This window comes from Ranitomeya imitator, chromosome 6 (genome assembly GCF_032444005.1).
Source record: "Ranitomeya imitator isolate aRanImi1 chromosome 6, aRanImi1.pri, whole genome shotgun sequence".
NCBI classification, from domain to species: domain Eukaryota; kingdom Metazoa; phylum Chordata; class Amphibia; order Anura; family Dendrobatidae; genus Ranitomeya; species Ranitomeya imitator.
The window spans coordinates 163,098,633-163,124,468 of NC_091287.1; the positions used below are offsets into that span (position 1 = coordinate 163,098,633).

Here is a 25,836-nt window from a genome sequence, read left to right on the forward strand (position 1 = left end):
TTAATGAGAAAAAAACTTTATATAATCGTCTAAGGGGCACTTCCGTCTGTTTGTCTGTCTGTCACGGAAATCCCGCGTCGCTGAATCAGCGACGGGCACAGTCCGGCCGCAAATTCGCCCCATCCTACTCTGTCGGTGCCCCCTCTAGTCAGCGCTCACACAGGGTTAATGGCTGCGTTACACCGCGTTATGCCGCGGTGTAACGCAGTTCGTTAACGCTGCTATTAACCCTGTGTGACCAACTTTTTACTATTGATGCTGCCTATGGAGCATCAATAGTAAAAAGATCTAATGTTAAAAATAATAATAATAAAAAAATCATTATATTCTCACTTTCCGGCGCCTTTCCCACTCCTCGTGACCCTCCAGGCCATGCATTGTGGTCTCGCGAGATGATGACGTAGCGGTCTCGCGAGACCGCTACGTCATCATCTCGCGTGACCGCAATGCATTCTTGGGACCAGAGCGTCGCGAGGAGCATCGCTAAATGCCTTGCCTGGATCCGGGGGCCGCTGGAAGGTGAGTATATAACTATTTTTAACAGGGATATGGTGCCCACATTGCTATATACTATGTGGGCTGTGTTATATACTACGTAGCTGTGCAGTATATTATGTGGCTGGGCAATATACTACGTGGCTGTGTTATATACTGCGTGAGCTGTTCTATATACTACATGGGCTGTGTTATATACTACTTAGCTGTGGTATATACTACTTAGCTGTGTTATATACTACGTGGCTGTGTTATATACTACGTGGGCTGTGTTATATACTGCGGGAGCTGTGCTATATGCTACGTGGACTGTGCTATATAGTACGTGGCTGTGCTATATGCTACATGGCTGTGCTATATGCTACGTGGCTGTGCTATATACTACGTGGGCTATGCTAAATACTACGTGGCTGTGCTATATACTACATGGGCTGTGCTATATACTACGTGGCTGTGCTATATGCTTCGTGGGCTGTGCTATATGCTTCGTGGGCTGTGCTATATGCTACGTGGGCTGTGCTATATGCTACATGGATGTGCTATATGCTACATGGGCTGTGTTATATGCTATGTGGGCTGTGTTATATGCTACTTGGCTGAGATATATTTCTCTGCTGTATCTGTGCATCATGAATCGTGGTATGTGTTAAAGAGGGGGGCCCAATGAGACTCTTTCACCCGGGGCCCTCAAAAACCTGGAGCCGGCCCTGGCTTCACCGATTGTTCGCGGCTGGCCGGGCGTGACCAATCAGTGACAGGCGCAGTCTGGCCGCGAATTGGCACGGAATTTGAACCACGCTTCACTAATTGGTCTCGCCCAGCCGAATCCTATGTATAAATTGCATTATTCTGAAAACTTCATAAATAAACTACATTCATATTCTAGAATACCCGATGCGTTAGAATCGGGCCACCATCTAGTTGTTCAATAAATGAATAATAATACTTGATAATATGTAATTATATTGTGTTATTTTCTAGAGCACTAGAGTAATGTGGACTCCACCTCTTCGTGAAAGTTTTTCGTATCCCTTCCTTGTTCTTCAGATGGTCCTTCTGACATACATCCTAAGGTATTCTCCTTTTTCATTTTTTGTTTGGGAAAATGGGACAAAACCTTTTATATTTTCAGCGTATGTAGAACACAGTATATATGACAACTTGCTGATCAGTTGAACCCACTCTGATCGACATATTGACTAACTTCTGTCCTCATTACAAAATGGAGCTACAGTTTGTAATTCCAACCACCTCTCCAATCGTTTTCTTTGGGCCTTCCAGGAAAAGGTGAGCGCAACATTCGGCAGCCCAAAGGGAATGAATGAAGCTGTAGTTGAGCATACACACTGCCGCTCCATCCTGTGAACAGGTGTTAATTTTCACCAAACAACCCATCTAAAAATTTAGAGAATTTTGAAGGGAATTATTATGTGATAGACATATATAACTTTTTTTCTAAACTTTTGGGCAATAACTTTATAAAGGGATTGTCAGCTATGGAAATGGTGTACGGAGCAGAACAGCTAAGTTCTGTGCAGTGTGTTGGGACCGCACCTGGGTACTACAGATTAGATGCTATTCATAGGACACAGTTCATTGGTCGCTCTAGGGTACTGCAGATTATTATTATTATTTATTGTTATAGCGCCATTTATTCTATGGCGCTTTACATGTGAGGAGGGTTATACATAATAAAAAAACAACTACAATAATCTTAATCAATACAAGTCACAACTGGAGCTTACAGTCTACAGGGGATGGGTGAGGATATAGTAGGCGAGGGTAGAGCTGGTTGTGTAGCAGTTTGGTGGATCGGTTTTTACTACAGGTTGTAGGCTTGTCAGAAAAGGTAGGTTAGATGGTATTCATAGGACACAGTTCGTTGGTCGTTCGTGGGCACTGCAGATTAGATGCTATTCATAGGACACAGTTCATTGGTCGCTCCAGTGTACTGGAGGTTATATGATGTTCATAGGACATAGTTCATTGGTCGCTCCAGAATACTGCAGATCAGGTTCTATTCATAGAACACCGTTCATTGGTCGCTCCTGGGTATTGCAGATTAGATTCTTTTCATAGGACACAGTTCATTGGCCGCTCCTGGGTACTGCAGGTTAGATACTATTCATAGAACACACACACACACAGTTCATTGGCCGCTCCTAGGTACTGCAGATCATATTCTCTTCATAGTTAATAGTTCATTGGCTGCTCCTGGGTACTGCAGATCAGATTCTATTCATAGTTCACAGTTCATTGGCCGCTCCTGGGTACTGCAGATCAGATTCTCTTCATAGTTCACAGTTCATTGGCCGCTCCTGGGTACTGCAGATCAGATTCTATTCATAGTTCACAGTTCATTGGCCGCTCCTAGGTACTGCAGATCAGATTCTATTCATAGTTCACAGTTCATTGGCCTCTCCTGGGTACTGCAGATCAGATTCTCTTCATAGTTCACAGTTCATTGGCCTCTCCTGGGTACTGCAGATCAGATTCTCTTCATAGTTCACAGTTCATTGGCTGCTCCTGGGTACTGCAGATCAGATTCTCTTCATAGTTCACAGTTCATTGGCCTCTCCTGGGTACTGCAGATCAGATTCTATTCATAGTTCACAGTTCATTGGCCGCTCCTGGGTACTGCAGATCAGATTCTCTTCATAGTTCACAGTTCATTGGCCGCTCCTGGGTACTGCAGATCAGATTCTATTCATAGTTCACAGTTCATTGGCCGCTCCTAGGTACTGCAGATCAGATTCTATTCATAGTTCACAGTTCATTGGCCTCTCCTGGGTACTGCAGATCAGATTCTCTTCATAGTTCACAGTTTATTGGCCTCTCCTGGGTACTGCAGATCAGATTCTCTTCATAGTTCACAGTTCATTGGCTGCTCCTGGGTACTGCAGATCAGATTCTATTCATAGTTCACAGTTCATTGGCCGCTCCTGGGTACTGCAGATCAGATTCTATTCATAGTTCACAGTTCATTGGCTGCTCCTAGGTACTGCAGATCAGATTCTATTCATAGTTCACAGTTCATTGGCCTCTCCTGGGTACTGCAGATCAGATTCTCTTCATAGTTCACAGTTTATTGGCCTCTCCTGGGTACTGCAGATCAGATTCTCTTCATAGTTCACAGTTCATTGGCTGCTCCTGGGTACTGCAGATCAGATTCTATTCATAGTTCACAGTTCATTGGCCGCTCCTGGGTACTGCAGATCAGATTCTCTTCATAGTTCACAGTTCATTGGCTGCTCCTGGGTACTGCAGATCAGATTCTATTCATAGTTCACAGTTCATTGGCCGCTCCTAGGTACTGCAGATCAGATTCTATTCATAGTTCACAGTTCATTGGCCTCTCCTGGGTACTGCAGATCAGATTCTCTTCATAGTTCACAGTTCATTGGCCTCTCCTGGGTACTGCAGATCAGATTCTCTTCATAGTTCACAGTTCATTGGCTGCTCCTGGGTACTGCAGATCAGATTCTATTCATAGTTCACAGTTCATTGGCCGCTCCTGGGTACTGCAGATCAGATTCTCTTCATAGTTCACAGTTCATTGGCTGCTCCTGGGTACTGCAGATCAGATTCTATTCATAGTTCACAGTTCATTGGCCGCTCCTGGGTACTGCAGATCAGATTCTCTTCATAGTTCACAGTTCATTGGCCTCTCCTGGGTTCTGCAGATCAGATTCTCTTCATAGTTCACAGTTCGTTGGCCGCTCCTGGGTACTGCGGATTAGATGCTATTCACAGGACATTTCATTGGCCTCTCCTGGGCACTGCAGATTAGATGCTATTCATAGTTCACTGTTCATTGGCCGCTCCTGGGTACTGCGGATTAGATGCTATTCACAGTTCATTGGCCGCTCCTGGGTACTGCGGATTAGATGCTATTCACAGGACATGTCATTGGCCTCTCCTGGGCACTGCAAATTAGATGCTATTCATAGTTCACAGTTCATTGGCCGCTCCTGGGTACTGCGGATTAGATTCTATTCACAGGACATTCCATTGGCCTCTCCTGGGCACTGCGGATTAGATGCTATTCACAGTTCATTGGCCGCTCCTGGGTACTGCGGATTAGATGCTATTCACAGGACAGTTCATTGGCCGCTCCTGGGTACTGTGGATTAGATGCTATTCACAGGACAGTTCATTGGCCGCTCTTGGGTACTGCGGATTAGATGCTATTCACAGAACAGTTTGTTGGCTGCTCCTGGGTACTGCAGATTAGATGCTATTCACAGGACAGTTCATTGGCCGCTCTTGGGTACTGCGGATTAGATGCTATTCACAGGACAGTTCGTTGGCTGCTCCTGGGTACTGCGGATTAGATGCTATTCACAGGACAGTTAATTGGCCGCTCTTGGGTACTGCGGATTAGATGCTATTCACAGGACAGTTCGTTGGCTGCTCCTGGGTACTGCGGATTAGATGCTATTTACAGGACAGTTTGTTGGCTGCTCCTGGGTACTGCGGATTAGATGCTATTCACAGTTCATTGGCCGCTCTTGGGTACTGCGGATTAGATGCTATTCACAGGACAGTTCGTTGGCTGCTCCTGGGTACTGCAGATTAGATGCTATTCACAGGACAGTTAATTGGCCGCTCTTGGGTACTGCGGATTAGATGCTATTCACAGGACAGCTCACTGGCCGATCCTAGGTACTGCAGGTTAGTTCCTATTCCCATGTGTTGTTTTGCTCTGTTTGCTGTTTGTCCGGCCTCTGCCAGAGCTGGTAACAGCTAATTTGATATTGCTATACAGTATCTTTATTAACCTAAAACTGGAAAATTCCTTTATTAGGATTTCATCCACATGCTCTAATTGAGCTGTTTTTGCTGACTGCATTATTTAGACCTGAACCTCTGAACATTCTTAGTACTTTTTTTGTTAAGGTTAAGCTTCTATATATTTGGAAAGTTCAGCAGTAAATGCCCTACTCATTTTACTTTGCAAATTTGCAACCACAGCAACCAAAGATTTGCTTACTTAGTTTAAGTTTACTTTACTTAGTAATGTGTTACCTTACATGATCACATTAGTAATAGTGATGAGCGAGTATACTCGTTGCTTGGGTTTTCCCGAGCACGCTCAGGTGGTCATCACTACGCTCATCACTAATTAGTTACTGTCTACAATTGCCAGCTACTGTCTACAATTGCCAGATTGTTGTATATGGCCCGAAAGGTAATAGCACGAAATTGGATTAAAGACGAACCGCCTACAAGAAGAGAATTTCTCCAATATGTGAAGCAGCGTCTGATATTGGAAAAAGGGGGTTGTAAGAAAAGAAGGAAAATAGAAATGTTTGAGAAACTGTGGTCTCATTGGCTTGAAATGGGATAGAGGTTAGATATAGGGGACGGGTGAGTCAAGGATTTGAGTTGGTGAGAACAAACTTTGAGGCTTGTGGTCCTAAATGGGATGATGTTTATTCAGTTTCATTGATGGTTGTGTTTTTAAAAGAGAAGGGCTATCTTGTTGGGTGGGGGGCGGGATAAGTTGGGAAAAATTGGGTTTGGGTATTTGGGAAACTTTGTACTGAAAACATGAAGATAACATCTAAATTGCAATTGTATTTTTCTTAATAAAAATCCATTTGAGTTAAAAAACAAAACAAAAACTTACTGTCTGTTTGTCACGCAAAGACTGCGGAAAGTGTGACTATTGTCGGAATTACAGAAACAGACATATTCTGCGCTACTTTCAGCATGACTGCACGATTACTAATTATAATCTTCAAAATCTATTTTCACACTTGACAGAATCTAGGGCATAAACTGAACTGGATTGATGACGTTTTCTGATATGTTGGGCTTTTAGAACTTGTTTGAAGCTTCATCTGTGTTTAGCAACATTTTATGTTTGGAGTGTTTTTTGCTTCATCTTCATCTTTAATTAGTCATTAGGGGAAACACAGACACAGCGGCATATGCAGCTGATTACTTGGTTCAAACCGTTTCCAATTTTTTTTGTGGACGTAGCTATCGGCAATGTTGTTCTTTTGAGAATTTCCATGCTAGAAATGGCAACTTTTGTTCTAATGTAGCATATACAGCTCTCAGGAATTCATAGTGCTTTAAAATAAATAATAATAATGTAGATTAACATGAGGAAGTGGATGATTATTCATGTGTCTAGAACCCTTCATGGAGCACTTAGATAAATACATTTTTGTTTGGTATGGTATGGTATGTCTTTAACCCCTTCGAACATATGTGTTTAACTGGACATCCACTCCCTCCACATGCAGTTGATGCTGGATATATTAATGAGAACCTGTCACTAGATTTTTTTTTCCTGATAACCTGCGGCCACCATCTTTCAGCCCTGTATATAAGTCTCCAAGCTGCTCTGCAAAGCAAAAAAAAATAAAAAATTATCATACTCCGGGGCGGTCCGGTTTGATGGGCGTCACTTGTCTTCATCCGGTGCCTCCTCTCTTCTTGTGATAGCCGTTCTCCTTCTCTGCTTCATGTGGATGACTCGTCCTACATTATTCACACAGTGTAAATAATAATAATAATCTTTATTTTTCTATAGCGCTAACATATTCCGCAGCGCTTTACAGGTTGCACACATTATCATCACTGTCCCCGATGGGGCTCACAATCTAAATTCCCTATCAGTATGTCTTTGGAATGTGGGAGGAAACCGGAGGACCCGGAGGAAACCCACGCAAACACGGAGAGAACATACAAACTCCTTGTTCCCATTTCACTTCTGCGCAGGCATTCTTCTCACTGCTCTGTTGAGGCCAGAGCAAAGTATTGTAGAGCACATGCATCGGCGCTCTTGGGCCTTTCGTTGTGCATGCACAGAACAGTCCACCGTGCAAGATAAATAATATAATTAATAGTTCAGTTTGCTAAAGAGATCATCCAGGATTTTTTTGTGCTTCTGTCAGCAACGCAACTACGTGCCTGTTGTATCCGATGTCGGCACAAATCAATCACTGACCGCTCCTGCCAGTGATTCAGCTGCTCCTTGTCAATAGAGTAGCATTTCATGTTCTGGGCTGCTCTGATTATGGGGTGTGACTGCTGGCATCCTGCTAATTGACAGCTGGCTTCTTGCATTTAGACAGCGGGGAGGCAGCTGTTAGTATGACCTCGTCAGTCACCCTCCGCCAACAGAGCAGATCGGAAAAGATGCTGCTGCCCTGTTGATGTGAAGTCAGCGGAAGACGCTAAATTGATGTGTGTGACCACTCTGTGCCAGTGGAGTTTGTCGTCAGGTACAACTGCAGGGGAGCGCTTCTTAGTACTTATACCCATTGTGAAAAAGATAAAATAAAGGCCTGGATAACCCCTTAAAAAATGCATTTCTTGGCCAGTGGGAGTTGTCTGATAAAATACAATGGAAATAGGACTTTTTTTTTAGTTTCACTATAGGATACAAAAATCTCTTTGATTATTGGTGTGATACACTGCAATATCCCTGTATGGTGGTGTATTACATCTGCAAGCTTCACACGGACATGTGTGTAGCAGGGCCTAATTGACTTACTTTGCTGGGAGATTTGAACCATCAAGACACAGGACATAAAGGGGTAGCTAGAGAGCTGCTTACCATCTAGATGATGCTACCACTACTTATTTTTGCCTATAAGTGTATGGCTGTGATAAGTGCTATCACTGATGTTGGGTGTGGCAGTAGAGTGTCAGCTGTAAAATACAGCTGACACCTGCACCACAAGATCTATCCTCTGATCTCTCAGATAGAATCAGTAGAGACAGAGCCGTGAAAATGAGAGTGGGTGATTGAGAGCTGAACCAATCAGTCTCAAGATGTCTCCAGGAACTGAGCCACTGGATCTGAATCATGGAGATGCTGTGGAAGCCCGGAATGCCGGTAAACAGCCCACAGTAAATTTATGGCACCGCTGCATAAAGCCCAGCATGCTTTAACTTTATTTACCATTGATGATCAAGCTTCAGCTGTCAGTCAGACTGCGTGAGCAAGTATTGAATATACTTGGACTCAGGAGTTATTTCATTTTATTGTTATTGGGGTACATTAATAATTTTTGGATTGCTTTTTATTCAGATTTTTCAGACAGAATGAACAAAAATCAGCTTTCAGTGATTGGACTATGCTTTTTTTTTTATACATATTTTACTTTTTTCAGTTGTATAATTTTAATTTTGATCGCTGGTCTCCTACACTTCAGTACTCATGCAGTGCATGACACTGTCAGTATGTCACAGGCCACCATACTCTGGAGTCATGACATGACCTCAGGGTACCATCGTAACAATCGGAACCCGCTGTTCTTATCACTGGGTCCGATGGTTACTAAGGGAGTCTTCTGACCCCCTTGCAACAACTTAAATACCGCTTTCACGATTGACACCCACGGGAATCGCTCCAGCCGGGCAGTGCTATTCCCGATCATTGTTTTACTGCATATTGTAGGTCATTAAGGGGTTAAAGCCCTTGTCCCCTGTAAAAAGACAGAAAATATTGAACAGGAATACTCACCTTACACACATTCCATTGAAACTCTTGTTTGCTGTAAAAAAACAAAAATAAAAAACAACCGTACCCCTCAGCTGTCCGAAGTGATGACTAGCAATACTGTCCCACACCGTATTTCATGTCTGCGATATGTGGTTTACAACCTAAACGGTGGCAAGATGTGACCGGCCAGGCGGAAAACCATGGGTGAATGAGATGCTGCGAGCGCAGCATCCGTAACTAGCAGTGTCATCATCCAGATTACTGCAGGTCACTGAGGCTGCGTTCCCACCGACACATCACTGTGGTGACCTTCAATGAGGTCACTGCAGTTCATTGTCCCTGTCCAGTGAAGTGAGTGTGTGAACACAGCCTCATTGACCTGCGGTAACCTCGATGACGCTAGTCACTGATGCTGTGCTCGCAGCATCTCATTCTGCTGTGGTTTTCATCCTGGATGGTCGCATCATGCCGTTCAGACAGGTGAGGGATATGGATTTTTTTTATTTATTACGCTTCAATGTAATAAGCGTGAAGTGAGTATTGTTTATTATTTTCTGTTTTTTTACAGGGGACAAGGGCTTCCGTGGAATGGGCGTAAGGTGAGTATAACTATTTTTATTTTTTAATAAGTTTGTAAAACGGTATGGATTTTTATTTTAAAAAAGGACTATATTCTAGGTGTTTTTTATTTACAATATGACTATGGGGTTAGTAATGGGGGTGTCTTATAGACGACTCTCCATGACTAACCCCTCGGCTTGATATCAGCTGCCAATACAAGGCTGACATCAACCCTATTAGCTCACTTAACACCGCAGCAGGACAAGTGGGAAGAACGAGTCTAGGCGCCCGATTTGGCACATCTTATGGATGTGCAATTTCTGGGGCAGCAGAGGGCTGATGTTGGTAGCCTTGTTGACCCCTTCCCAGGCTATTAATATCAACCCACAACTGTCATTGGCTGGTTTGAATTTATAGGGGGACCCTGCATCATTTTTTTCTGAGGTCCCCTGTAAATTCACAAGTAAAGGCTAAGCAAACAGCTGTGAGCTGTTTTTAATAGCCTGGGAACCTTATGGGGTCTTGTCCCTTGTTCCAGGTCATTAAAATCAGCCCACAGCAGTGGGCTTTCCCTCTGCTGTATATGAAAATGGTATGGTAGCCCAAGCCATTTTTATCGGTCGTCCATGACAGCACCACGGAGAGAGGGGATCTGCCCTTCAGGAACAGGAAACCTACAGATACATAAGGGCGGCACCTCTCCCACGCATCAGTTGGTTTCCTGTTCCTGGAGGACAGGATGCACTACAGATATATCCGTATTTCATCTGGAATACTCAGGCCGGCTGTCTGACTCAGGTAGCGAGGGGGTCTCCTACCTCGGGCAGTGCGGGTCCCTGGAAGCGCCACGGTGGGTCCGGGTAGGGCTCCACGACAGTGAGCGGAGCAGGGAAGCGGAGTCCGGAGGATGTCCGTCTCCAAGTGCCAGCAACGGAGGTGAGTATTCCACCCCCCTTTTTGCAAAAGGGATTGGATATGGAGTTATCCCCAAATACTCTTAAAGTACTGGTGTCAGCCTTAGGAGTCCTCTTTGGCTGCAACATTTCAGAAAATTATTGGATTAGTAGATTCATTAAGGCGGCAAAATGGTCTAGGCCAATAGTGAAGAATAGGGTCATGCCGTGGGACTTAAACTTGGTCCTCACGGCCATGACAGAAGCTCCATTTGAGCCAATTTCTTCGGCTTCTATTAAAAACCTGTCTCTTAAAGTAGCCTTCCTGGTGGCCCTGATGTCAGCTCGTAGGGTACGCGACATCCAGGCGTTATCCAGGCTTCCCCCTTAAGGTACCTTCACACATAACGATATCGTTAACGATATCGTCGCTTTTGGTGACGTTGCAACGATATCGTTAAGGAAATCGCTGTGTGACAGCGACCAACGATCAGGCCCCTGCTGTGCCATCGTTGGTCGCTGAACAAAGTGCAGAACTTTATTTCGTCGCTGGATCTCCCGTGGACATCGCTGGATCGGCGTGTGTGACACCGATCCAGCGATGTCTTCACTGGTAACCAGGGTAAACATCGGGTAACTAAGCGCAGGGCCGCGCTTAGTAACCCGATGTTTACCCTGGTTACCATCCTAAAAGTAAAAAAACAAACACTACATACTTACCTACCGCTGTCTGACCCCGGCGCTGTGCTCTGCACTCCTCCTGTACTGGCTGTGAGCGTCGGTCAGCCGGAAAGCAGAGCGGTGACGTCACCGCTCTGCTTTCCGGCCGCTGTGCTCACAGCCAGTACAGGAGGAGTGTAGAGAAGCAGAGCGCCGGGGACAGACAACGGTAGGTAAGTATGTAGTGTTTGTTTTTTTTACTTTTAGGATGGTAACCAGGGTAAACATCGGGTTACTAAGCGCGGCCCTGCGCTTAGTTACCCGATGTTTACCCTGGTTACCGGCATCGTTGGTCGCTGGAGAGCGGTCTGTGTGACAGCTCTCCAGCGACCAAACAGCGACGCTGCAGCGATCCGGATTGTTGTCGGTATCGCTGCAGCGTCGCTTAATGTGAAGGGGCCTTTACATGCAACTTAGAGATGATAGAGTGATACTTTCCCCTGATCCAGCATATCTTCCTAAAGTAGTGTCTAGATTCCATAGAACACAGGAGATAGTTCTTCCATCTTTCCTCCCTAATCCTACTAATGATAAAGAAAGGAAACTACACACTCTAGATGTAAGAAGATGTATCCTAGAGTATCTAGCAGTGACTGATCCTTGGAAAATAGATAATGCCCTATTCGTGTCCTATCAGGGTAGCAGGAAAGGTCATAGAGTATCAACATCTACGCTAGCTAGGTGGATCAGGGAGGCTATCTCGCTGGCATACGTCTCAAAGGGCAAGCCTGCGCCTGAAGGTCTAAAGGTACCTTCACACTGACCAACTTCACAATGATATCGCTAGCGATCCGTGACGTTGCAGCGTCCTGGATAGCGATATCGTTGTGTTTGACACGCAGCAGCGATCTGGATCCTGCTGTGACATCGTTGGTCGGAGCAGAAAGTCCAGAACTTTACTTCGTCGCTGGATCTCCCGCAGACGCCGATTCAGCGATGTCTTCACTGGTAACCAGGGTAAACATCGGGTTACTAAGCGCAGGGCCGCGCTTAGTAACCCGATATTTACCCTGGTTACCAGTGTAAATGTAAAAAAAAAAAAAAAACACTTCATACTTACATTCCGGTGTCTGTCGCGTCCCTCGGCGTTCTGCTTCCCTGCACTGTCAGCGCCAGCTGGCCGTAAAGCACAGCGGTGACGTACTTTACGGCCAGCCGGCGCTCACAGTCCGTGCAGGAAAGCACAGCGACGGGACAGACACCGGAATGTAAGTATGTAGTGTTTTTTTTTTTTTTTTACATTAGCACTGGTAACCAGGGTAAACATCGGGTTACTAAGCGCGGCCCTGCGCTTAGTAACCCGATGTTTACCCTGGCTACAAGGGGACTTCGCATAGTTGGTCGCTGGAGAGCTGTCTGTGTGACCGCTCTCCAGCGACCACACAGCGACGCTGCAGCGATCGGCATCGTTGTCTAGATCGCTGCAGCGTCGCTAAATGTGACGGTGCCTTTAGAGCGCATTCCACTGGTGCTATGGCTGCCCGTGGGCGGAGAGGTTAGAGGTGTCGATCGACCAAATATGTAAGGCTGCTACTTGGTCTTCTCCAAACACTTTCTATAACCATTATAGATTAAACCTGGATGCTTCCTCTGACCTCTCTTTTGGTGTAAGGGTGCTGCAAGCTGTAGTCCCTCCCTAAATAGTTACTCTCTGTAATTCTCTCCGTGGTGCTGTCATGGACGACCGATAAAGTCTTAGTTGCTCACCGGTTAACGGTGTTTTTCGGAGTCCATGACAGCGCCCGTACATACCCACCCGTCTTCTTATGTTCTGGGTGTACACCTCTTCCATTTTTTTATATAATCCACTCGTGGTGAATAGTTAGGAGTAGTATCATTGTATATAAATTATGCTGTTAACCTCGGTGGTCCTCTTGTGCTCTGTAACTGATCCAACTGATGGGTGGGAGAGGTGCCGCCCTTATGTATCTGTAGGTTTCCTGTTCCTGAAGGGCGGATCCCCTCTCTCCGTGGTGCTGTCATGGACTCCGAAAAACACAGTTAACTAAGACTTTTTTATTTAATTCTTTATTTTACACATGAGTTACCCAGCTGCTGCGGAATACAACTCCCATCATTGCTCTCTTGGTCGCGCTGATCTCAGTGCGAGCTGGAGACAATGATCAGAGCTGCCTTCTGCAGCCAGGGAACAGCGCAGACTGAACTGTACCACTTCTTCCCAGGCGTCGTAACGGGTCATGCTGATTACACATGGATGTCATCTGTGTGTCATTATTGTGCACATGTGTGGCATACATTTTGTCCGTGCTGTGCAAAAAAAAATCTGACGTCTGCGTGGTTTTCACACGGATACACTGTATATCCACTTTGTATTGTGAAATGTGGTCACAGATTTGGATTTTTTTTTTTTTAAAGCCCATTTCCGCTAAAAATGCTTTATTATGGGAAAAATATAAATATCTATGCAAAGTTTGACTGTAAAATGATGATGTCTTTATTCCACACTGTGAGTTATGTTAATTTAATAAATGCGACCACCTCTCCATTCTTCAAATAGGGGCAAGTTTCAAAGATGAGTCCTTTATCTGTCATCAATAGTGATGGCATATCCTGTGGATAGTCCAGTAATTAGGCATAATAGGTTTGTTTCTAGGAGAATCAAAATTGACAAAATTGAGCTATATGTGAGCATTCGAGTACTATTTTTTAATGGCAGTATTTCAGTAATTACCGTAATTACCTCTTCTTTTCATTTACGTCCACAGTATATCATTAGCCTGATATCATATTTTTGTATTTTTTGTTTTCTTTTATCGTCTTTAAAAAAAAACAAAAAACTTCTAAATGCTGATGTCTTAGTATATATTTTTTTTTGTTTTTAGGACACCAATTATTGGTAGAAGAAGCCTCTTCGCACTTTGTGTTGCTAATTTCTTTTTCATGCTTCCATGGCAATTTGCCCAGTTTGTACTTCTAACACAGGTAAGCCTTCTAGAAGTCCTATTTTGTTGAAGAAATTTTTACTACAAACATTGTGCTGAAAAGTTCACATACGCCAGCAGAATTTTTCCCCCCTTGGCCTTTTTTTCAGAGAATATGAATGATAACACCAAATCTTTTTCTCCACTCGTGGTTAGTGGTTGGGTGAAGCCATTTCTTGTCCAACTACTGTGTTTTCTCTTAAATCATAATGACAACCCAAAACATCCACATGACCCTGATCAAAGTTCACATACCCTGGTGATTTTTTTGGCTTGATAACATGCACAGAAGCTGACACAAATGAGTTTGAATGGCTACTAAAGGTAACATCCTCACCTGTGACCTGTTGGCTTGTAATCAGTGTTTGTGCATAAAAGCGGAGTGAGATTCTGGGATCCAAACAGACTCTTGAATCTTTCATCCAGCCACTGATATTTCTGGATTGTGAGTCGTGGGGAAAGCAAAAAAAAATTGTCATCAGATCTTCGGGAAAAGGTAGTTGAACTGTATAAAACATGAAAGGAAAACAAAAAGATATCCAAGGAATTGATAATGCCAGTCAGCAGCGTTCAAACTGTGATTAACAAATGGAAAATCAGGGGCTCTGTAAAAACAAAACCAGGCAGACCAACAAAAATTTTATCCACAACTGCCAGGAAAATTGTTTGGGATGCATCCCTCCAGGAGTTCAAAACCACATTCAAGAAGTTTATTAACCCTTTGGGTGCTTTGCAGGAATTTTTGTAATGTGGGAAAAAAATGAACATTTTACTTTTTTTCACAAAAAATTTACTTCCGATACAATTTTTTTATTTTGACAAAGGTAACAGGAAAAATATAGACCCCAGAATTTGTTGTGTAATTTCTCCTGAGCATAGAGATACCCTATATGAAGAAGAAAACCACTGTTCGGGCACACTGCAGAGCTCGGAAGGGAAGGAGCGTCATTTGACTTTTTTAATGCAAAATTTGCTGGAACAATTGGCAGACGCCATGTTGCGTTTGGAGAGCCTCTGATATGTGACAGTGAATATCCCCCACGAGTGACACCATTTTGGAAACTAGACCCCTCAGGGAACTGATCTAGATGTGTAGTGAGCACATTGAACCCTCATGTGCTTTTTATAAAGTTACGCCGTAAAAATTAAAAAAATCAATTTCTCCCCAACAAATATGTTTTAGCCCCAAATATTGCATTTTCATGAGGCTAAATTGCACTATACAATTTGATGTGCAATTTCTCCTGAGTACCCCATATGTGGGGGAATACTACTTTTGAGGCACAGTGCAAAGCTCAGAAGGGAAGAGGCGCCATATTGGAGTTCAGATTTGCTGGGATGTTTCTAGGGGTGCAGCAATCATATTGACAATACATGTGCCTCACAGAATTTTATACCATTTAGCGGTGAAGAAAGAATAAATTACAGTTTTACCACTAAAATTTTGTTTTAGCCCCATGTTTTTAATTTTTCTAAAGGTTAAAAGGATTTTTTTTTTTTTTTACTACAAACTGAGGTCCATTTTTTCCTGATATCTTTTCCCTGAGGAAGCCGCTACTCAGGCGGCGATACGCGTGGGAGCCTATCCCACACTCTGCTTCCCCACTTCACAAGATCTTTCTCTATGGCCTTGGACTGTGGGTATGACAAGGTTTTTTTTTTGTTTGTTTTTTTTCATGTTGCCAAGTGAAAATTGCAAACTGCCATTGTAGTGACCAGTACGCAGTAGTGAGCAATACGCTGCAGTCAACAGTAGGTTATACCCAGCCCGTGCTCCTGGAGACATGCACCCGTAAGTTAGACAGGCTCTCATCGCTTCAGAAACCCCCATACACTTGGACGCAGTATGTGGTTTAGGTACACTGTGGGGCTCAGAAGGGAGGGGTCTTTTGTATTTGGGACCACAGAATTTGCTGAATTTTTTTGGGAGGGTTATAGAGCCATTTTTCCTTTCCAGAGCCTTTGTACTTCCAGTAACGTGGAAGCCCCCTATATTTCCATTAAAAACCTCTTTTTCTCCTCTTTCAGGTTACATCGGGGGCTTATCTACAGCATTCCAGAATGCTGTAGATAAGCCCCTGATGACAGTGAGCTTACCTCACCATCGATTTTGGGGGTGACAGGTTCCCTTTAACTCTGGCAGAAATGCTTATAACATTTATAATACTTAGAAATGTCTGTGTAATCACACCTGAGCTCTGTATGAGTGCTGTCTTATAATGGGGCTCTTGTCAGCAAACAATGAGAAGCGCTGTGGTAATGATGAATTAATCGCTTAAACTGTAATTACTGTTGAAGATTACTAACAAAAATTAATCTTGCTTTTAAGTTATTAGTGTTTTGTATTTCATGGTACTAAGCTTTTTTTTATTATTCTTTTTCAGATAGCCTCACTTTTTGCTATATATTTGTTTGGCTACCTTGACTCAGAGAAATTTTTAAACATATTGTATACTCATATGGTAAGTGTTGTCACATTATTTTTGGTAATTTCCATATTTTGCATTAGATCAGTACACTGAACGAAAGTAAATAATATTTACTGTTTGATTCCTGGTGTACGTGTACCATGGTGATGCACATACATTATGTGGGGCTCGTGCAGGTGCGGCATTTGCTTAAAGGGGTGGTCCAACACCTATCCACTTTTGTAATTTGCTTCATTACACAATACCCCACACTTTTCCCTATCTATCTAATCGATAAGGGTATGTTCACACGTTCAGGATTTCCATCCTTTTTTTTTCCTGACTGTTTTTTAAAAAACTGCAGCTCTTGGCAGAAAACGCAGGTCCTTTTTTTGGTCCTTTTTTGGTCCGTTTTTGATGCGTTTTTTGATGCGTTTTTTGATGCGTTTTTTTGATGCAGTTTTCTAGCCAGAGTCTGTGTGTTTTCTAGGAATTTTTTTAGGGTTAAAATGGCTGAAAATACCCTAACCCTACCCCTAACCCTAACCCTACCCCTAACCCTAACCCTACCCCTAACCCTACCCCTACCCCTATTCTAACCTTAGTGAAAAAAAAAAAAAAAAAAAATTCTTTATTTTTTTTATTGTCCCTACCTATGGGGGTGACAAAGGGGGGGGGGTGTCATTTACTATTTTTTTATTTTGATCACTGAGATAGGTTATATCTCAGTGATCAAAATGCACTTTGGAACGAATCTGCCGGCCGGCAGATTCGGCGGGCGCACTGCGCATGCGCCCGCCATATCTGCCGGCCGGCAGATTCGGCGGGCGCACTGCGCATGCGCCCGCCATTTTGCAAGATGGCGGCGCCCAGGGAGAAGACGGCCGGACGGACACCGGGACGCCGGGTGAGTATAAGGGGGGGAGATTAGGGCACGGGGGGGGCATCAGAGCACTGGGGGGGGGCATCGGAGCACTGGGGGGGGGCATCGGAGCACGGGGGGGCGGGATCGGAGCACGGGGGGGGCAGCCACACTCCGCCCACGCACTTCCGCCCGCTCCCCGCACTTCCTGCTGCAGCGGTTCTGCACATCAAACCGCAGTAAAACCCGCAGATATATTTTTGATCTGCGGGTTTTACTGCGGTTTGGACCTCACAATGGAGGTCTATGGGTGCAGAACCGCTGCGGCTCCGGAAAAAGAATTGACATGCTCCTTCTTTTTTCCGGGAGCTATTCAGCGCGTCTTTTTTTTTACAATTTCCGGACCATGTGCACAGTGTGTCCTGTTTTCCATAGGGTACAGTGTACTGTACCCTGCATGGAAAACAGCCGCGGAACCGCAGCGGCAAAACCGCCGCGGTTCCGCGGTAAAAAACGCACTGTGTGAACATGGCCTAAATGTGTTTTTTTTTTACTGTACTTCCTGTGATGTTTCATTTGAGAGAAGTCTCAAACGTGAGCTCAAAGGAGGTTTGGGCTGCATTCAGTTCCTGCCGCATCCATCGTCCCACCTGGAATAGTACGTCATCAGTGAGCAGCACTTCAGTTACTTACTAGTTTCTTGCATCACCACCCCCTCTGAAGATGTCCTGGATCCTTAGTGATGAACATTGTGTCAAATTTGAGTGCAGCACCAGCTCTCTGCTTCTATCTCCACCACCACTGTAGCTTCTGTGTAAGAAAACATTGTCATGGGGTGGTGAAATTAGTGAGTGTTTCCAGCACTACTCCACAGATTTTAGCACCGCCCTGCAACAAATGGTTATCAGGGGAAGTGATAGAAGTAGTGAGTGACACCCTCCGATGATGATTTGTTTGAGGGTGGTACTAGAAGCTATGGGGTGACGCTGTTGTCACTCACTTCTTCCATAGAAGCAGAGGGCAGGTGCTGCACTCACATCTGCCACAGCGTCTATCACCATGAATTTAGGACACCTTCAGAGGGGCGGCGATGAATGAAACTAGTCAGTAACTGCAGCGCTGCCCCCTGTGACGTCCTGATCCAGGAGGGGCAGTGTACTCTGCGGTTATTGAGTGCAGCCCCAAACTCCTTTCAGACAAAACGTTACAGGAAGTACAGAAAAAAAAAGAACACATTTAAGAATTAGCTAAAATGGGAACTGTGTGATATGGGTAATAAGGTAAATTATAAAAGTGGTTAGGGTGTAAGGATAGATATTTAGAAACACATTCAGGTGTCGGACCACTACTTTCATACAACACAGGTGATATTGTGTTACAGCCATTACCCGACAGTGACCCTTGTATTGAGCACTTGGATAGAACGCAAAAGCCTATTTGTTTAGAAGCCATTGTCCATCACATTATCAGTAATTGAAGATGTTGGGAACGGGGAAGGGTGGTAGAACAAGTGCTTTTGACAACCGTGCTCCCGCAACATGTCATTATCACTGGGAGTTAATAATAGATCTCCAACGGGTATGGACAGCATCGGATTTAAAGTAAAAAAAAAAAAATTACAAAAATTTTTTGACAGCTTGCAATCTTTACATTTCGCAAGTTAACTTCATCAATATTTACCAATTTTTTTCTTAGAGGATGCCGACTTCTCCATATATCGTGGGTCAAAATGGCATATGATTTTATCCCACAACTTCCTGTTTTTCACTATATCGTGGTGGGAGCTGTCACTTTGGTCCCATATGGACGGATTGGCTTCCACTAGAGTGATCAGCGTCTCGTTATGTATGTCCAAGGGCTCTTCGTCAACCACAATGTTCCTTTTTTTTGGCGGGCTGCTTGGATTATGTAAATAAACACAAAACGTAATATTACAATGTATACGTTCATTTTGGGTTGTATAGAAATAGTATCTCATTGGAAAATATATTTTATTATTCATTTTATCCTACATTTTTCCCTTTTTTAAAACACTTTTAACTTTTCATAAATGATTTTGCAATGTTTGTTTTGGTTGCTTGTCCTTGTTGGGTTTTGTTTACGTTGTGATATGTAAGTAGTTTTTTAACCAGGGTTTTACACGTTGTTTAGATATGTTTCTTGTACTATGTTTGAATAAGTAGGTTAGATTTTTTTAATTAAAAAAAAAAAAAAAAAGGGAAACTTTTTTTGTTTTTTTGGGTCAAAAAGGAACATTAATAGTGTGATATTTTCCGCTGGAAGGTGTGGCAACGACAGGCGGCGGGGCTATTTTTTTTTTCTTGTGTCCTTGTTCAACAACCTATGGTGTAGTTAAAAAAAAAAAAAATTAAAAAAAAAATTACAATTCTGGTATCAGTAAATTTATGGGTGAAATACACGAAACCATGATTACACGTGCTTACCTCAATACTCTGGAGTGACACACAACACTATTGTGGCTCTTTAAAGTGAAAGCCTACCGATTGGGAGGAGAACACCGCAGACACATTGCTGCTGCTGCTGCTGCTGCTTCCCTCACTATCCGACATCTGTGTGCAAACAAAACAATACATTTTTAGTACACACACATCCGACGTGCACTACACACTCACATGATGTATACAGAGATAAATAATATATAGAATTGTACTTACATTGCCTCTGATCGCTTGCAAGACACTCACACTGTGCTGCAGGCGTGTTGACAATGTAGTGTCCCTCCTCCTAAAAATGGCTGAAATCATATTTCCTGTCACATGACCACATGGACCACCCTTATTAACGCAATTCAAACGTATGGTTTTATTTGGAAATTTTGCATGATTTGCGTCTCGCTGCGTTTGCAATAGCCTTCAATGGCAGAACTGATGCTTCCGTTAGTCTTGCGTTAGCTTGACTGGACCCGAAAACGCTGCAAGCCGCGTTCGAAGGTCCGTCATCAAAAAACGTAATGTGGCAAACGCATGCCAATTTAGGCATGCGTTACGATGCATCATACAATGCAAGTCTATGGGTGCATTACAATGTTCATTACATTGCGTTTTCACTACTTAAAAACGTGTCCGTTAGACGGACTCACCTAGCGCAATGTGAACCTAGCCTTAGCATTGCAGATGGGACCTTGTGAAAGCTCCCCCAAATTCGCTGTGTTGCTGCACCTATAAAGCCCAGCCTTTGTAAGTGATGCATCACAGTTTAAATTGTCTCCTTTTTCACAGATGTGAAGAGAGAGGAAAACTTAAAACAAAATAAATGATCAAATTAACTGGGACGATATCCTGAGACATAAAAATACACAAAGAAAATGGGAGACGTTTATTAGCATCCTGGATAGGACCTGTGCACAGTATATACCGTATGGGAATAAACATACTAGAAATAGGAGGAAACCAATATGGCTAAATAGAGCTGTAAGGGGCGCAATAAGTGACAAAGAAAGCATTTAGAGAATTAAAGGAAGTAGGTAGTGATGAGGCATTAAATAAATACAGAAAATTAAATAAATTCTGTAAAAAGCAAATCAAGGCAGCAAAGATTGAGACGGAGAGACTCATTGCCAGAGAGAGTAAAAATAATCCCAAAATATTCTTTAACTACGTAAATAGCAAGAAACAAAAAATGATAGTGTTGGCCCCCTTAAAAATAGTCTTGGTGAAATGGTGGACGAGGATGAGGAAAAAGCCAATATGCTAAATGACTTTTTTTCATCAGTATTTACACAAGAAAATCCCATGGCAAACACAATGACTAGTGATAAAAATTCCCCATTAAATGTCACCTGCTTAACCCAGCAGGAAGTACGGCGGCGTCTAAAAATCACTAAAATTGACAAATCTCCAGGCCCGGATGGGATCCATCCCTGTGTACTGCAGGAACTAAGTACAGTCATTGATAAACCATTATTTTTAATCTTTAAAGGGAACCTGTCACCTGAATTTGGCGGGACCAGTTTTTGATCATATGGGCGGAGTTTTCGGGTGTTTGATTCACCCTTTCCTTACCCGCTGGCTGCATGCTGACCGCAATATTGGATTGAAGTTCATTCTATGTCCTCCGTAGTACACACCTGCGCCAGGCGAGATTACTAAATAATGCAGCTCACCCTGCGAAAAATGTGTATGTGTGCGTAAATAAATTGTGTATACCGTACATACTTGTGTATGAACCGAGTTTTTTAGCACATTTTTTTTGTGCTGAAACCCCCCCCCCCCTCGGCTTATACACGAGTCATTGTGACAGAACGTGGAGGGGGAGCAGTGAAGCAGCGGGTCACAGGAGGCAGAAGCCGGCTGTGGCTGTAACTGTGCCCGCTGCTAAAGAGAAATGGATATTCTCTGCACTGGCGTGGAAAGAGGTGAATATTCATTCCCTTAATGAGTGGGGACACTTGATCGGCCGGCTGCAGGAGCTTCTGGCATCGGAACAAGATGCTGCAATGGTGCGCAGGGAAAGGAAGTAGGATGGGGTTTTTATTTTGTTGTTTGTTTTTTTTAATGCTTTTCTCATGGGGGCCAGGCATACAAGGATAGAGATGAGGAACCATGCATACAAGGATAGGGATGAGGACCCATGCATACAAGGATAGGAATAAGGAACCATGCATACAAGGATGGGAATAAGGAGCCATGTGTACAAGGATGGGAATAAGGAGCCATGCATACAAGGATGGGAATAAGGAGCCATGTGTACAAGGATGGGAATAAGGAGCCATGTATACAAGGATAGGGGATAAGGAGCCATGCGTACAAGGATGGGAATAAGGAGCCATGCATACAAGGATGGGGGATAAGGAGCCATGCGTACAAGGATGGGAATAAGGAGCCATGCATACAAGGATGGGGGATAAGGAGCCATGCATACAAGGATGGGAATAAGGAGCCATGCATACAAGGATAGGAATAAGGAACCATGCATACAAGGATGGGAATAAGGAGCCATGTGTACAAGGATGGGAATAAGGAGCCATGTATACAAGGATAGGGGATAAGGAGCCATGCAGACAAGGATAGGAAAAAGGAGCCATGCATACAAGGATGGGAGTAAGGAGCCATGCAGACAAGGATGGGAATAAGGAGCCATGTATACAAGGATGGGGATGAGGAGCCATGCGTACAAAGATGGGGATGAGGAGCCATGCATACAATTATAGAAATGAGTGCTTATACTCGAGTCAATAAGTTTTCAGTTTTTCTTGGCAATATTAGGTGCCTCGGCTTATACTCTGGTTGGCTTATACACGAGTATATACGGTATATAAATTTGCTATCACCATAGAACAATTTGGCAGCCATAGAGCAAAGTTACCAGGTCAGTTATTCTTGACAGTGAATGTTGTAGAAACTTTTAACTCCTTAATGACCGGAGCTTTTTTCGGTTTTGTGGTTTCGTTTTTCGCTCCCCTTCTTCCCAGAGCCATGACTTTTTTATTTTTCCGTCAATATGGCCATGTGAGGGCTTATTTTTTGAGGGACGTGTTGTACTTTTGAACAACACCATTGGTTTTATCATGTCTTTTACTGGAAAACGGGAAAAAAAATTCCAAGTGCAGTGAAATTGCAAAAAAGTTCAATCCCAAACTTTGTGTTTTTTTTTTTTTTTTTGCTGTTTTGCTAGGTTCTCTAAATGCTAAAACTGACCTGCCTGCCATCATGACTCTCCAGTTCAGTGCGAGTTCATAGACACCAAATATGTCTAGGTTCTTTTTTATCTAAGTGGTAAAAAAAAAATCCAAGCTTTGCTAAAAAAAACCAAAAAAAAAACCGCAATTTTCCATTACCCGTAGCTTCTCCATTTTTCGTGGTCGGGGGTTTTGAGTGCCGAGCTGACGTTTTTAATCATACCATTTTGGTGCAGATACGTTCTTTTGATCGCCCATTATTGCATTTTAATGCAATGTCACGGCGACCAAAAAAACATAATTCTGGCGTTTTTACTTTTTTTATCGTTACGCCGTTTAGCGATCAGGTTAATCCTTTTTTTTTTTTTATAGATCGGGCGATTCTGAAGGCGGCAATACCAAATATGTGTAGGTTTTATTGTTTTATTGTTTTATTTTGAATGTGGCGAAAGCAGGGTGATTTCAACTTTTATATATTTTTTTTTCATATTTTTAAAAACATGAAGCACCGATGACTCTCGATCATGCGACTGGGATCACCGGTGCATGCTTTTCCGGCCAGATGGCCAGGAGCGCTTGGTAAATGCTGCTGTCATTTTGACAGCGGCATTTAACTAGTTAATAGGCATGGGCTTATTGCGATTCCGCCCACGCCTATTGCGGGCACATGTCAGCTGTTCAAAACAGCTGACATGTCCTGGCTTTGGTTGCGGGCTCACCGCCGGAGCCCGCATCACATCGGGGGTTCTGCCATCAGACATACTATTCCATCCGATGGCAGAAAGAGGTTAATAGACAAATGTGTAAATGCTTTTTGTTCTATTTTTTCTGCATGCACACTTTTGTAATATAATGAATGGTGTTATTCAGAAATATAACAACAATCTGTCAAGCGATTTAGCATTTCAGAGAAAATTTACTTTGACGTTGCTGCTGAGGACTATAGCACAAGACGAGACTAGTCCGGCTCCACCCCCAGCCATCTCTTCCAAGTGCTGCTGCAGGTGATTATGTACATGTGAGGGGGAATGTCAATCACCTGCTGTTGAGATAAACCAGCCGATGGTGCAGCCGGACTATTCGCCTCTATGGCTGTGGCCACTGACAGAATTTTCAAAATATGTTTTCTCTAAAACTGATTGGATTTTTCGAGCTCTGCTGCAGGTGATTGACAGGTCTCTCCCTCGCATACAGATAGGGAGAGACCTGTCAATTACTTCTAGCAGTGCTAGGAACACCCTCCGCTTGTGGAATCATACTAGTTTTTTTAATTGCTTGAAGAACTAGTCTCTGGAATCTCTTGAAGAAACCCAACAAAGAAGCAGGAAGCAGAGTATCGCTGCATATTAAAATTGTAAATATTCATAACACTCGAAAAAAAATTAGTAAAAATAAGGGGAGAAGTGGCAAAAAGCGAGACTTCATGTATCCATGTGACAGTACTAGTAAAACAATATTACAGCCGAGTAAGTGAGCACAGGGACATTGGTAACAATGAATGTAAGACTGTGGTCAGTCCTACACCAGTAATCTGGATATTTAAAAATGGGTGATCAACAACTATTTTTTAACCGAGTGTTGTGAGAGAATGAATATTTACCAGTTTAATATGCAGCGGTATTCTGCTTCCTTTTTCTTTGTTGAGTTTCTATGTTTGTTGGAAGTCTTACCCTAAATAAGCCAGATTTGCTTCAGATTTCGTCTAGTCTCACCTCTTGCTGCGGACACCCACCAAATCTGCAAAATATGTTGTCTTTGAATTTCTGGAGTATTTCAGAGAATAATGTACCTGGCTGCAAATGTACAAACAGGCCGTGATTCGTGCTGCCTGACAGTTTCCTTTAAAGAGCAGCTGCGCACTGCTATCTTCGTTATTTGTGCACTTTTCAATGGTGTCGTCATTTATATTTCACTAGATGGTGGCCCGATTCTAACACATCGGGTGTTCTAGAATATGCATGTCCACGTAGTATATTGCCCAGCCACGTAGTATATTGCCCAGCCACGTAGTATATTGCCCAGCGACGTAGTATATTGCCCAGCGACGTAGTATATTGCCCAGTGACGGAGTATATTGCCCAGCCACGTAGTATATTGCCCAGCCACGTAGTATATTGCCCAGCGACGTAGTATATTGCTCAGCCACGTAGTATATTGCCCAGTGACGGAGTATATTGCCCAGCCACGTAGTATATTGCCCAGTCACGTAGTATATTGCCCAGTGATGTAGTATATTGCTCAGCCACGTAGTATATTGCCCAGCCACGTAGTATATTGCCCAGCCATGTAGTATATTGCCCAGTCACGTAGTATATTGCCCAATCACGTAGTATATTGCCCAGTCACGTAGTATATTGCCCAGTCACGTAGTATATTGCCCAGTCACGTAGTATATTGCCCATTCACGTAGTATATTGCCCAGTCACATAGTATATTGCCTAGTCACGTAGTATATTGCCCAGCCATGTAGTATATTGCCCAGCCACGTAGTATATTGCCCAGTCACGTAGTATATTGCCAAGTCACGTAGTATATTGCCCAGTGACGTAGTATATTGCCCAGCCACGTAGTATATTGCCCAGCCACGTAGTAAATTGCCCAGCCATGTAGTATATTGCACAGCGACGTAGTATACAGTACAGAGCCACGTAGTATATTGCCCAGCTACGTAGTATATTGCCCAGCCACGTATGTAACAGGTTAAAAAATAAAAAAGAAACATATACTCACCCTCCGAGGGCCCCTTGTAGTCCTGTCGCCTGTGTGCGGTGCACGCGGCAGCTTCCGGTCCCTGGGTTGGTTTGAGCGCAGGACCTGTGATGACGTCGCGGTCACATGACCGTGACATCA

The 25,836-nt window shown here is 43.5% G+C and overlaps 1 protein-coding gene across 2 annotated transcripts in view; it reads left to right on the forward strand.

Annotated features, from left to right (window-relative positions):
• DPY19L1 (dpy-19 like C-mannosyltransferase 1) overlaps positions 1 to 25,836 on the forward strand; it is a 259,028-nt gene that overhangs the window by 104,069 nt on the left and 129,123 nt on the right. For both annotated transcript variants that reach the window (XR_011314012.1, XM_069730266.1), the window contains exons 8-10: positions 1,477 to 1,568; positions 13,980 to 14,079; positions 16,463 to 16,540. Coding sequence is in view for 1 of the 2 variants with exons in the window: in XM_069730266.1 (XP_069586367.1) it covers positions 1,477 to 1,568; positions 13,980 to 14,079; positions 16,463 to 16,540 (270 nt within the window). In the remaining variant the exon portion in view is untranslated. The remainder of the gene's footprint in view (positions 1 to 1,476; positions 1,569 to 13,979; positions 14,080 to 16,462; positions 16,541 to 25,836) is intronic.